The 15,033-nt window shown below is 39.3% G+C and overlaps 1 protein-coding gene across 3 annotated transcripts; it reads right to left on the bottom strand.

The window, feature by feature from the left end:
• Positions 1–2,565: 2,565 nt before the first annotated feature.
• On the bottom strand, positions 2,566–11,089 carry RWDD3 (RWD domain containing 3). 3 transcript variants are annotated; one of them, XM_015636862.2, is made up of 4 exons: positions 10,978–11,089; positions 5,152–5,630; positions 4,341–4,456; positions 2,566–4,242 (listed from the first exon to the last, which is right to left on the bottom strand). In XM_015636862.2, the coding sequence occupies exons 1-4, from the start codon at positions 11,060–11,062 to the stop codon at positions 4,128–4,130; spliced, it is 795 nt and encodes a 264-aa protein (XP_015492348.1). In that variant the 5' UTR covers positions 11,063–11,089; the 3' UTR covers positions 2,566–4,127. The 3 variants fall into 3 exon arrangements, 1 of the variants encoding a protein (XP_015492348.1); XR_004498525.1 differs by lacking the exon at positions 2,566–4,242 and having other exon boundaries at positions 4,367–4,456; positions 4,821–5,630; XR_004498524.1 differs by lacking the exon at positions 2,566–4,242 and having other exon boundaries at positions 4,374–4,456; positions 4,691–5,630.
• Positions 11,090–15,033: the final 3,944 nt, after the last annotated feature.

Consider the following 15,033-nt stretch of genomic DNA (forward strand, 5'->3'; position numbering starts at 1 on the left):
ATACAGTGAGTGCAACATTTCATCATCTTATTTCAAATGTACTATAACATGATTATGTTTGTATTTTCACAGATAAAGCTGAACAAATCAAGGGACACTAGGCTTTAAATCATCCATATGTAGAGTTTATTAAACTATTTTTAAAAGAAACAACGTAAACAAAATATTTTTTCCATTATGAAGTTTCTTAAGGCTCATTACAGTATCTCTGCATATAATTTATACTAGTCTCAGTGGGTTCTGTGGGTCATTCACACCAGAAGTAAGAGACAAATGCTCTTATTATAGGAAAATGAGATATAACCACAAAAATCAGCCTTATTCACGAAATAATCAAATCTATTTTTAGTTATTTTTAATTCATTGTATCAAGGATTTTTATATGAGCTCTTAAGGTGTCCTGTCCTCGCTGCAACATAACAAATTTGGGCGGGGGGGGGGGAGGGGAGGAATTAATGAGACAGAGTAAGTATGAAAACCAGGCAAATTCCCAATACTGATGATGTCCCCCATTTATTTCCCTCCTCTGGATCATTCTTGTTTCATCAACCATTTTTTGTTTTCTTCATAATTAATAAGCCAAGGTATTCAAAAAGACCTTTTTTGGTCTTTTAACTAATTAAACCAAATTAAACCTCAGTTTTGTCAAAAAAAACTTGATTATTCAAGTTGTCAGCTCTATCGCTGAACTTTCATTTTAGTCTGATTTTTAAAGGAAACTATGGCTATATGTTTGTGCTGTCTATACAGAAGCATGCATATTTACCACAAAGTTTTCCTACAACTTCTGAATTTAAGTAATTTCAATTAAAATAAGAGGTTAAGAACCTGAAAGAAACCAAGTACCTACAACTTTGATGAAAAAGGTAACAGGTGAAAAAATGCTATTCACACTTTAAAGATCCACACAAATAATAATCAATTTATGCACAATTAATACCAGGTTCAGGGGAACCCACCTGGGAGAACACCATCAGGAAAGTATCTCCTGTAGGGAAGGCTTCGTGTGTGCTATAGCTGAAAAACTAGCAAGGCCACAGGAAACAAGGCTTTACTGACCATGCTGTTAGAAGACACCATATCCACAAGAAAACTAGCTTCTAATTTGTTAAATCACCCTTAATTTGTGGATTTCTTCTTCCTTGCAACTGAATTGTCAGATTCCAATACTTACTTACACTTCACTAACTTTTTACACGCTGATGCATTTTTTTCCCCTGCTTCTTGTTCTTCTGTATCTGTGAATTTTATTCTTCTGTGTCTGCTTCAGCTCCCTTGGAAGGCAGAACATGCACCACAGGACCCATTCTGATTACTTTTGTGCCCCAGAGGCTTGCAGGCTAGCTCATCTCTTTTTACAATGAATGCAAACAAACCATCAGTTAACAGACAGCTGCAACATCCTTTCAAAAGAACAGCCTTTAAAAATATTGTTTACTTGTCTGAACAGAAGATATCCTCCTACCCTTCAAAATAAGTTACTGATTGATAGGTAGGAAAAAGCATTTGCTTCAACAGAATAAGACTGACATCAGTTTTCATGTTCTCTGCTGTCTGAACTGTATCAAGCTGATCAGATTTGTAATTCTCCTGAAGCACATCAAGACAAGCTATAAACTGTAGTCCTTTCCTACAGTGAATCTGCGGATTTGTCCGGTGTGAGCTAGTGAATAACAAATTCAACTATGGTAAAAATCCATTGTATGAACTGCATTTCCATCTCCTGAAACACAGCTTCTTACAACTTCCTTTGGCAGGAAGATGAACACAGATCAGGAGAGAGCTGCAACTTACCCAACTGTCATTTTCTTTTTAATTGGCTGTTGCAGAATGCCAGGTCCAGCCAAACACGTGACCAAGAAGGCATCAGGCAAAAAAAATGAAAAAAATATATGGGTTTATATTCAAGTGCAACTGGCAGCCACTGACACCATAAATGGCTTTTCTAGTAGGGAGGAAAACTTCAGTAAGTCTGCATCTAATCTTGCAAGAAAGATGATCACAACAACTTAACACCACAATTATTTTTGAAGTCACGTACATCTGGCCAAATCTTACAACATTTAGTTTTTCAGAGAGATTATGTTTTCTTATGCTATATGTGCATAGGCCTTTTCTTTAGTTTGATACTTGTCCCATCTGTCACACAGTATAAGGAGAGATCGTCTGCAGTTTTTCCAAACTTTATACTTCATTGACATACGATTTTTCAACAATTATTTTACCTGAGAACTGCTCGATTATGGAAACTGTAATTTAAAATACATGTTATTTTAATATTTTAAAGATACTTCTGTTTTATTCTTCTTTGTAAAAGTAAGAATTCATCTTCACATGCACTTAAAATGATAGAAAATTAGATTTCCTGCCTCTCAGGAAGCCATTTCAAAATAATATACAACAGATTTATAAAACCTGTTCAACCCAGTCTCTTTTCTGCTGAGCCTGAAGTACTATACGCAGTAAACATGAAAGTCTCATTAAGAAAAACTTTGCTATTATCTCAGTAAATTAGTAATCAGTAATTAGTGAATCTCAGTAAATTAGTAAATCAGCACCAGTGTATAAAATAACATGCAACATATATATTTGAGACACTCTTTATTAGGAAAATCATCAAATTCCTGAAAACTTCACAAGCTTTCAAACAATCTACAACCCTTTACACATCTGGTATATCAAACAGTAAAACATAAAAATCTTCCTAGTCTGCTTCAGCTGCTTTTCTAGAATAGATAGAGGTATGATCTCATGGTCTGAGCATGAAATAGGAAATTAGATCAAACATAATGTTTTGCCAAACCATACTTTGTACTGGTCAAACACACAAATTGTACTGGTCTTTCCCCAGTACAATGGAAATAAATTAGTTTATACTGAATTGATCAAATCTGTTTAATTACAGATTACATGAGACATTTGGCTTCTGAAGAGAAGAGACTGAACTTTAGAGAACAGTAAAGCACATGTTTAGCTACATGCTAAAGCCAACTGAAATGGCAAATGGCAGAGCTAGTTACTAAGAAACTCACAATTGCAAAATTTTTATTACTGGATAATTTATCTAGTCTTGTTAGAGAATGGTTTCAGATAAAACAGAAAGAAAAGAACACACAGTAATCGTAATAAATAAGTATCTAATCCTCCTAGGTAAACAGAACTTGCACAATTCATAAAATTATGCATATAATTTGTAACACTATACAGATGTAAAACACAGACTACTGATAAAAAAAATTAAAGGATGGCCAAGGCCAGTGATTGATCCAAAATATCCCAAATAAACGAACAAACAAAAACAACTTGTCAGGAACCCTGAAAGATGGAAGACTGAAGTCTGTATATATACTGCTCTAACAGTTTAATTGAATCAAGACATCTAAAGCTGCACAGACAGTAAAATCAGGTGAAGTGCAAAAAAGACATCTGTAAACTATCAAAGAAACTATTACAATTGGCTTTACCTCAGCTTTTTATCAATTTAAATCCTCCAAGTGGGTTTTTTTATAAATTTTAGAATGAAAACTAATATTCAAAGAGATACTTCTCAGTTTTTTTTCAGGCCCCAAGTGACATGAGCTTTTTCTTCAAATCAACCATCGAGCATTTATAGTCAATTAAAGGGAGAATGAAAAATTAGCAAATGAACTCCTGAGGGATATTAAGTATATGCTGTCCTCACATATTCAAATGTGTGCTCACTATGTTTTCTTATGGAAATATCTTCATACAGTCTTCCAAAGCAAAATTAATTATGCTTTCTAACAGGCCATTATCGACAAATTCAACCATGAGAGAGAAGAAACAGAACACTGAAAAACAGGAACTATAAAACAGTCTGACTAGAAGACTATTTTTTTAAACATTATTTCTTCCCAATGTCATGCTTGCCATGCAATTATCACAATCAACATCACACTGCTTTGAAAAATTTATTAATACATAAATGTCAAAAAAATATCAATTCTTAATGTATTAATTGCCGCCTTCTTGCAAGAGGATGACAACTACTGGTAATTTTTTCAGAAATGCTTCAACATTGTTTTGCCACATTAGTCCTTTTATCTTCCATCAGCATCTACAGTCAACTACTGCTTTGGTCAAAGGTCCAGTGATACATTTTAATTTTATTTTAAGAGAGAAGGTACAAACTCAGAGAAAAGAGTTGTAAGTCCTGCAGTTTCAAATTCCTTTTGTAGCTCCTCCAGTGCCGAATATTCTTTGACTTCAAACATCTGAAACCTACATTGTAAAAGGGAAACTCATGAATATGCCTGGGTTTGTCAGAATGTAATTATCGATTCTGTTACTTTTCTATCCACAACAGTACTAAATTATACCTTTTATGCTGTGACTGTACTTCTGTCTCGCACAGTACTCTCATCATTTTCTCTTTGCATTTCTTTCCACTTGAGTCCACATCTACCTTAGAAGTTTTCTGAAGAATCAAGTACTCCTAAATGACAAAAAAAAAAAAAATTCCCAAAATATTAAATGCCACCTATGATTTTCGAAGTTTAGTAAAATGAAAAAGCTCACTCAAAATGTAGTCTTTTTCTTAGAACATAGCAATCAAATTTTGAAAGTACCCATCCCAAAAAGTGCACAACTGCTTCTATTCATCACTTTTAAATTAAATAGGCCTAACTGATTATGAGAACTTGAGTTACAAAAGCCAAAACATTCTCACCAAGCAGTGGAAGTTTTTACATACGGACAATAATTTCAAAGCCCAGGCATGCACTAGGAGCACCATGTGGTTTTAAGTCAAGGAAAGAGAAAGCAATGAGTTAGAAATATATCTGTTACTAATTCCTCACCAAATTTTTTTCCACTTTCTGGGGTATTTGGGAAATACAGGAAACTGAATCTAGGCATATTAAGGTCAGGAAACAAAGGGATGGATATGGGGTTATAAATCCAGTGGGGAGCAAAGCAATACAGGGCACAGGTCTACAGGTATCATTGTAGATGGAATAGAATGCTGTCTTTTTTTTAAAATACAAAATAAAGTTGCTGGGTCTTCCTACTCTCATAATGATCAATTTGCTTCCAAAATTGTTAATCTTAGAAAAACACACACAAAATATTCAGACATGGAGGTTTCAGTGGTAAATCGATAGACCTAGTCAACATTCATTGTTCCTGCACCTTAATGCTGCTCCTATCACCCTGAAGAAGAATCAATATTATCTTGCCCATGAACATCAGTCTTCCAGTCAGCCTTAGATCTGAAGCCCATTTTTCCACAGTTTTCACATATTTTGCCTTTGCTCTCATGTGATCTAAATGCAAAAGGAGCATCCAGATACCATCTTCTTTTCCTTTTGACAAAGTAGTTTTTTCATTGCAAACTGCTGCTGGCTGCTTAATGACATCTTTAAGATGCTGCTGTACCCAAAGAATCAGATCGTGTACCATGGGCTCAGAAAGATGCTTCTTTGCTTGTTCAAGTAATTTCTCTTTCACATCCATACACTGGGCCCTTGTAAGCTGGTCTGAGTTAACAGAAATATCTGGCAGAGCTGATGGGTAATTGACTGGTAAATGAAATAACAGCTTTAAAAGTACATCTGTGTCCAGCAGTTCTTTCACACTGATTTGAATTCTAAATGAGATTCCATGCGTCTCTGGAAAATATAAAAAAAAAATAAACATTAATAGTTCGCTTGAAGCTGAAATACATATATATCATTAAATCACCTTATTTTCTTTAACAATTCAACTCAAATAACTGACATTTCCTATAAAATAAGAAAGGATTTTTTTTTTTCTGCAGGTTGGGGGCTTGCAACCAATGGGTCAAGCTATACCTGCCAGGAATCCTGAAATGAAACATTTCTGTACCATAGTAGAAGGAAAATTAACACATTCTAAAAAGCATTCACATCTTTTGGCTCTTCCGAAGTCTAGACAAGCCAATAATAAAGAATTGTCTCTCTCAAACACATAACTCAGCTTCCAAAGCTCAATAGCAAGGAAAAGCAAGAACAACTGAAAATAGAGACTTTTCTGGACAGACTCAGCACTGCCCCAAGTTTTCTCCTAAAGAAATCTCTAAGACTTCTAACATCAATACTAATGTAAGAGAAACAGACTTGCACCAGGTATTTTTTAAGACAATCATTTTCAAAAGCAGTTTCACACTAAGCACAGACTTAGAAAGAAAGAAGTTAGATTCTTTGTCTGTTACAACTTGCAAAGAAAATTCACTTAAATCTTTTCTGCCAGCTCCTCTACAACAATTAGACTGACATAAGGAAAACATCTCTGTTGGACACCTGACCCTAGATACTACATATATTAATATGCATCTACTCATATTAATGTATGTTTATATATCTTCATATCTGCTCAAAATCTGTTATAGGTCTACTTAAGACTAGAATTATTTTCAGAGTGGAAAGGATACACTCAGTATGCAGCAGGAAAGGCTAAAGACCACATTATCCTGATAAATCATATAATCAAAGATGCTTAATATGTACAGTTACATAGTTATGTACAGTATTTCATGAAATAAAACTTTCTTAACTAGAAGGTTCACAGAAAAACAATACAAAACTTGACAAAGTGAAAAGTACAGACAAAGTCCTAACCTACTTTCACTCTGCCATGAAGTAAGAGGGTATCAATCAGACAAAATATGATCTTCTTCAGATATTCTTTGCTTCACCTCTTTGATGCATTCTAAGAACTTCACCCCTTTTCTTTCAAAAATTGCTAAAATGTCAGGTTGAGTCACTCTATGAGGGCAGGAGAAGCCAGATTTGAAAGGCAGATGAGAGGAGAACTGAGTTTCAGAGCAGGTCTTTTGAAGTGACTTGCACTCTTCCCCCCCACCTTACTTTACCTTCCTTCACATGACAGTCAGATGAATTATGTTTGATTAGTATTGCTGATGCCACTAACCAACCTCTCACAGTGCCTCTCACACAAAATGTATGATTTTATATTTGAAACCTACTAAAACAGTGAAATAACCTGAAAATTACTTGGACAGACAGAAGTACTTTAGAGAGCTTATCCGAGGGCTTGTTTCCAAACCTCCTTCCTGGGTCATACAAAGAACTCTCAAGGTCAGAGAAGTCACTAAATAAAATCAGAAAATCCTCCAAACCCAATAATCAAATTCTAGCAGCAGTATAAAGAAGTCTCCAAATATCTACAGACCATCACTACCTAAGAGTCAAATCCAGCAGTGAAAGCAGCAGATGAAATTCCAGTGAATTCAACAAGATCACACCCAGCCATGTCTGTATTTATAGGCACCACATGTCAAAAGCGTTGTTTCCTGACAAGGAGTTTGTCTTCAATCGTCCAACGCCCTATCAAAGGTTCCAGACTACTTTCAAGACAAATGTATTCCTCAGAAAAACAACAGCCTTGGAAGAGACCCTTGCACATAGTCAGTAGCTACAGAGGACCTCAAGCTTTCCCATTCCTAATCCCTGTCTTCTGCTACCCTGCCAAATGTTTTTCCCTGGGTCCCAGCAGCAGCAGCCCCTCTGCCATTACACCGGGCTGAGCACACAATTAGAGACACAGGCAGAAAACCTGTCCTGCGTGTCCTGGGGCCCCCAGCACCCTCCTGGCCACCACGGAGGTGTCTGCACACACAGCCATTGCACCAGACACAGCTGCTGCCCCATGTCCCTCTCAGGGCAGCCCCACCACGTACACAGCCAGCTGGCATCTGGCTGAATGGGGTGAGCATTATTGTACTCCTGCCCATGAATCACTTTGTTTTAAACTATGTTGCCCAAGAGACTTTAAAATGCACAACCTATATAAACTGAAAAATACTACTCTATCACCAGCTTAATTACAGTGACAGAAAAACATGTTACCTTTCTGATAATCCTCCTAGGATTTTTTCACTAGCCTGTCACAACAGACCTCACCAACTCAGAAGTAACAGAGGCATAGAGACAGGCCAACCCGTGCCCCTTCAACAAGGGCCTCCTGCTGCAGTGATCTTATTCTTAAACCTGAAAAAATCTCACACCTTTCCCTGTGATGAACTAATCTGAAGGAAGCAGAACAGCCTCACATCCCAAGGTGTATCACCCTGAGCCATCGGGAAAACCCCAGCCATGCTCATTTACATCTGCTTCAGACTTACTATTAAAAAGAAGAATCAGTTCATAATGTTTGCAGGGCTACAGCATCTGAAGTTTATTTAAACCTTGCAGCATCCATTTTCTGCACCAGTGCTGCAGACACAGGCAGAACAAAGAGCAAACCACCGGCGCCCTGCGCAACCTGGCTCCAAAGAAATATTTCCTTTGTTTGCACATGCTACAAGGGCCGAGTTGTCTTCACAGCAACATGGTGATTATTTCTGAAATAAAAGGTTGGGTATGACTGTTCTGCTAGCATTTAATGTGCTAATCAGACTAAACTCAATACATTTTAACTCATTTTCCCCCATAGCTGCATGCTTATCAGTATATTTAGCTCTAGCATACTTCAGATTTTTTCTTATGTTCCATGTCAACCAGACAGATATCCCCCTCCTCTCCTGCCCAAAGGCATTTTATGCAACACATGCAGTCTATTTTTAAATTCAGAAAATGGCACCTACTAACGTACAAGCTTAGAATATCTAAATATATTTTTATAGCAAGCTTGGTGAACAGACCAAAAGAGAGCAGATTAACAATTAAATTATGGATTTCTATCTGTAACACTAATCTTTGCAAATAGATACGTAAGGTAAAAAAGATATGCTGTAATTAGTTTATTTAAATTCATCCACACATCGGTTTTGATAAAAACACATTTTACATGCTGAATACTTCATTGTTAAATTCCAAAAAGCCAAAGCTTTTACCATACCAAGAGACCTGTAAAAGCGTTCTTACATTCCTCAAAACCATGAATCCCCAATGGCCTCCTTTTTGATCCCATGGATCTACACACAAATTACTCTTAATGTCTTAAGAGATTGCATAACACAACAGTTTTCCTGGAAGTTATGTCTGTGCACCCTTTGTCAATGACAATTTACATGGTTTGAAGAGATAAAGCAAATATAAGCTGTAACTGGAGCAAAAGTTAATTGTATACTGACTAGAGATTCTGCAGCTCCAACAAAGTAAATTCCAAGAGTAAGAAAAATACCAGTAATCATTGTTGCAAAGTAATCTTTTCAGTTCCAGCAGAAAACTATGTAAACCAATTAAATATACCTGATCGTACCACATCATGAACACAGCCTGGTTAAAGGCTCTCCAAGATCACAAAACATCAATATAAATAAAATAGCTCATTGTGCACTTGTGGCACCTCACTTTATCTCCAGGAAGGTTTCTACACCTTATAGATTTTGATAATTTATAAACACAAGATCATTTTCCATATATGAAGCACAGAGAAGAATGTGCCTATATTTCTCAACATATTTGGAGGAAGACGCGTATATGCAATGTTCTGATATGTTCACGTTTTTTAAAATTAACATCTGATAAGCCTGGATATTTCTTTTTCAAACTACGCCCAAAATAACATTCTTGAAATTTTTCACTTAAAAATAAAGCTCAGTTGAAACATTTCATCAATCATGTTTTAAAAATACAACCCTAAATACCAATTTAAAAAAATAAAATGGCAGAATTACATGCCTTCACTGGAGCAGAAGCTGTCTCATGCGTATCTAGATACAAAATTCTGGTTTTAGATTACTGTGGTTAACTGTGCTCCCTGCAGACACTAATGCCTTCATCCAACCTCTCCCCTCAAGCACAGTCACTTACAATAGGACAACTGCCCAGGACAATATGCAGATATTCTGAGTATCTCCAATGAGGAAGACTCCACAAGCTCTCCTGGCAGCCTCCAGCATGTAGCCACCCTCACAGTAAAAAGTTTCCTTATCAATCTTATCAATCCCAGTTCTTTAGGGCTGAACACAGACACGTGCAGACAAAATCTGACAGCAGGCCACCACATCCATCTTTAGCAGCATTCCCCAGAACTTCACTGCAGTCCAACAGCAGGAAGCTGCTCCCTGTCCACCACTCTGCTGGGGAGCTGGGCAGAACTCTTCAATAGCTCGCAGACACTGGGACTTGTGGAACACAATACAGGCACACTGTGTGTAAATGTGCATGTGTATCTCCAAAAAATATCTTAGTTGTCATATCTGTGGTAGGCACTAAGCAAGATTTACTAATGGTTTGGATCTGAACAGACACCAGCACTCGCATATCCTACCTGACATTTAAGCCTGACAGAGCTTCTACTGCACACTGGAACTACTGAGATTTATTCTCCCTTGCTGAAGGCACTTCTTCACAGTACCGTACAGCACAGACTGATAAAACCCATCTCGTAATACTATGTTCTGATCAGTGGCCACCACGGCCGGTGCAGAAGCCATGAAGACATCTACACTCCCTGCCTACAGCATCCAGCAGCTGATGGGAGCAAGTACTACAAACCTCATCATTCCACCCACGGCACATCAGCCTCAATATCCTGTAAAGCCTACAGCCGTACACATCTTGTGAAGCCGGAGAACATCTGGCATGTCACGGTTCCCAGGATGTCAGCTTACCCCAGAAAAATACGGAGGTGACCTCATGCACTGTAAGAGCCGTACCCCTATTCAGTATTACCGGAAGAACACCTGGTCTTGTTAACGCCTACAAGATTCACCTGCTTGTTTACCCAGAGAGCAGCCAGGCCGTTGGTTTCCAGCGCTGCCCCTCGCTCGCCCCAGGGCACTGCGGGGACCCTAGCTATAACCGAGCGGGGCCCGCCGGGCTCCGTGCCCCACGCGAGGCCGGCAGCACACACACGCGGCGGGGCAGGAACAGGCTACGAGCGGCAGCACCGAGCGACTGAGCCCGTTCTGCCCCGGGGTTGATCCCTGCCGTGAGCGGCCCCGCAGCGCTCCCTCCCGGGGCTGGGCCGGGCCGCGCGGGCCCGCGGGAGAGCCCGAGCAGGGGGCAGAGATCGCGGCCGCGTCACCTGAGGCCGCCAGCACTTCGCAGGCGCCCGGCTCGCAGTAGATGGCGGCGAGCGCCGACAGCTCCTCCCGCGCCAGCTCCGACATGGCCGCCGGCGCGCCCCGCCGCGCCCCCTGCCGGCCGCGGGACCTGCACCATGGCCGCCAGGGGGCGCCGCCGGCCCGCACCGCGCCGCAGGGAGGAGAACAAAATGGCCGCTCCGTGCGGCCCGGAGCCCCCGCCGTGTCCCCGTGCTCGGCCCCGGCCCGAGGAGCCCCCGCCGTGTCCCCGTGCTCGGCCCCGGCCCGAGGAGCCCCCGCCGTGTCCCCCTGCTCGGCCCCGGCCCGAGGAGCCCCCGCCGTGTCCCCGTGCTCGGCCCCGGCCCGAGGAGCCCCCGCCGTGGCCCCGAGTCCGCCCGGCCCTGGCCCAGGATGTGGAGCGCAGTTCGATGATGTGACACACAGGGAGGAAGAGCCGGCTCGGCCGCGGGCTGTACACGACCCGGGTCGCAGCCGCACACACCCCTGCTCGAAGAGTTACTAGAATATAAAATAATGTTTCTTATAATTAGCTGCTGTGGCTTCGCAATCTCTACTACCAGCCCCCAGACCGAGTTTGTGCACTGGCCACAGTACCACAATGATGCCTGAATGATAGGCTGGAAATAAATCCCCATAGACCGGTGTCTACAGAGCAGGTATTTGTTTACTGCAGCACTGGAGTGAGGGGGACATTTCCACCTAACTCAACCACCTTTGTCAAGTGCTGTGACAGTATAGTAAGTACAGTAAGTATTGCTTAGTATCACTATGTGATGACACCACACGCCTGAACTAATTCACATAGTATGATCTCATGGTTATTTCATAGTTATTTTGCACTGCATTTGCATCTCCCCAATTTGGGGGTCGTGGGGGTCTTTGATGAAGGCTTCTAAGGTCTTCTTCACATCTGAACTTTCCAACTTTGTCTTCAGAGCACGCGCAGTTACAGTGTTCCTTGGTCTGTCTGCGCTTAACTGGCCTAAATTCTTTGTTCTGTGGCTCACTGGCTCTGCGCTTGGCAATTTTTCATTGGCACTATACTTATCTACCTCTAAATCTATTCACCTGGCAAGTTTTTTTCTTCTTTTTTTGTCTATCCAGCATTAAGCAACTAGTTAGCGATACACTAGCCATTACATTGTATAAAAAGTTATTTCTATCAGGTTATATAGGTATAAAAGTTATGATTTGGGTTATATAGGCATAAAAAGATATTATTTGGGTTATACAGGTATCAGGTTATATAGATATATAAAAAGTTATGATTTAGGTTATATTGATATCAGGCTATATAGATACATGAGGTTATACTGATATCTCATAACTCGAGCTATATAAGCACCTTGAAACTTTGATCTAAGTCATACAGGCATCAATTAACTTCCAGGTAAAATAATCCAGTATCTTCTATTATTACAAAATCCCTTTTAAAAGCAAGGGCTGGGGGTGGTTACTTTTCAGGAGAGTATATCCTGCTATTTCTAACCCCCTAACTTGTGTTGGAATAACAGGAACTATGAGGTGGCTGAGCAGGGGAGGAGGAAGATGCTGGGAGGGAGCAGCACAGCCAGGCTGCTGTCAGAATGAAGGCTGTGGTGGAAATTAGCCTTTGAAGTGCCTCCATTCTATTATTAAGAACTTCCTTGCCCCGGTCTTTCCCCCTTCTCCTCTGCCACTTTGCATATTCCATTTTACATGTTTAAATAAAAAAGTCAATGTAAATGTCTTTTGAATTGACACTATCACAAGACATGGAGGTCTCTATGAATAAGTTACTGCACTCTGACATTTGGAAGTCATCAAATGAGACAGTATAATGTCAGCTTGATATTTTTCACTCTATGAAAATATCAGCTTCATGTCAAAGATCTAAATTCCATCTTAATGTAATAAATTTTTGTGTATTCACAGACAACTGAAAATGCTAAATATTTAAATTTGAAATGAACATCTACAGTTACAATCTGGCCTTCACATTGCATTATTATGAAATTGTAAGTCAAGATCTTATTTCCCCTCTTTATTTCTTCAAGCACTGAAGTGTTTGATAGAATTTTAGCCATATTTTCTAAATGGAAACTTCCCCATCAACATGTGGCAAAGTTAAAAAAGAAAAGTCTTGCTTTTTCAGCCTATATTAAACCAGCTCCTATATTAAACATCCTGTCACAGAATGATTGTGCCACAAGTATATTCCACTTTGCCTGACAAGGCAAACAGAAAGCAACCTTTCATACATAGGTTAGATTAATCTTCCAAGTGTTATTTGCAAAAGCAGTGTCCTTTGCCTTCCACACACTACGTAATTACAGCCTCAATTAGGTGTTGTTTCAACAACCACTAGTGAATATATATATATATAAAATGGTGCATTTAGACTGTTTTTTCCCTAACCTGAGTGGCAAATCAGAGGAGGAGTAGACAGACATTTGGAAAAAAGTAAATTTGGAACATCCATCTGTATCTTTTTACCATCAATTCCATTTGCCACCTCCTCAATCGTAACTGCAGGCGGTGCTAAAAGCACATCCTCCAGAAGGCATTAAAGGACCACTAGAAGTCTAGAAGTCACTGCAGTTGCCCATTTGAGGTTCACAAGACCAACACTAATGAGGAACCCATAACCACAGCGAAGGTGACAGCTGACCAGCGCAGCACAAACCAGCTTTTTATCACTGCTGCAGGACAGCTGCAGTGCCCACACTTTCTGATACAAGAGTGCTGCCAGCTCTAATGCAGCCAGAATGGCATTCTTACCACTCACAACTGTCCTTACCTGAATTAAATAGCACCACTTTTTCAGAGACCTGAGAAAGAAGCTACCATTTCTCTAATAAAAGTGTAATGTAAGTGGTACTGCAGTGGTAGAAGTCTTACCCAAAGTGGCTTGTACAAAAATAGCAGGGAGAAACCAACAGGAAACCTGTAAAAATCTCTCCAATAATAAACTAAGAGGCAAAAGCTTGAAGAAAACAGAAAGAGAAGCAACTCCAATAATTGAAAATACATGATAAAACATGGAAGTATTTCCCCCCCAGTATTCTTACGTACAGCTAGTAGAAAAGTTTTCTTTTTTCTTTTTTTTTTCCTGTGTTTTTTTTACAGTAAACAAACAATTTACATTGCAAATTAAAGCTGCCAAAAGTTGCATGGTTTGCTGTAAGATTAAATTCAGAATTTTTATGAGGTTTTGTTTTTCAGTTCTTGAAAATGAGGTAAAAAATTCTCATTGATATATAACAAAAGATTTTTAATATGAGCGAAAAACAAAGCAGAGGAAAAACCTTTTCTATTTTTTTTCCTTGTAAGTATTTTAGAAGCAAGTTTTTCAAGGATTTGTGATCTAGCAGTGCTTTTTAAAGGCACTTGCATTTATTCTCCATGCATCAAACAGCTCAAAGTCAATTCCCTGAGACACTTAATCTTTTGGCAGATGGAAACTCATTTTGAAAGTGAACTAATGATCAATTAAAGCATTAGCTATTTCTGCAGACAGGAGGTTTATGGGGTCATAGTCTTCAGAAGCTGGAGGCAAGAACAGCAGCATGTTTAGCAAAATAGCTAAAACTTTCTGTAGTTACCAAAAAAAATTGGCAAAACATTGGAAAACAAAAAACATTAGTCTTTTTTTTTTCCATAATACATAGAAAATAAATGTGATGGCTTCTATTTTATGAGAGAAGCCATGGTCCAAACTGAACATCAGCAAAAGAAATAATCTAATATTTTAAATTTTCTTAATGCAGCCTAATAATTTTCCTAATACTTCCAATAAATTTGCATAATCCTTTGAAAATGGGATTCATTCTGACTCCAGTCAAAAATATATACCCTCACTGCAAATATGCAGACCTGTCTTGTGGGGAGCTGCCAATGGAATCTGTGGCTCCCTGCTCATAACACGTCATTTCACACATGCTCAAGGCCCCACGATAAGGTCTGGAGTCAAGTACTCTGCCCAGATGTTCTTATGTAATGTGACATATAAGTAGCAACACCAAATAGATGTAACTGTCACATTCATAAAAGAATCC

Source organism: Parus major, chromosome 8 (genome assembly GCF_001522545.3).
Source record: "Parus major isolate Abel chromosome 8, Parus_major1.1, whole genome shotgun sequence".
In the NCBI taxonomy this organism is placed as follows: Eukaryota; Metazoa; Chordata; class Aves; order Passeriformes; family Paridae; genus Parus; species Parus major.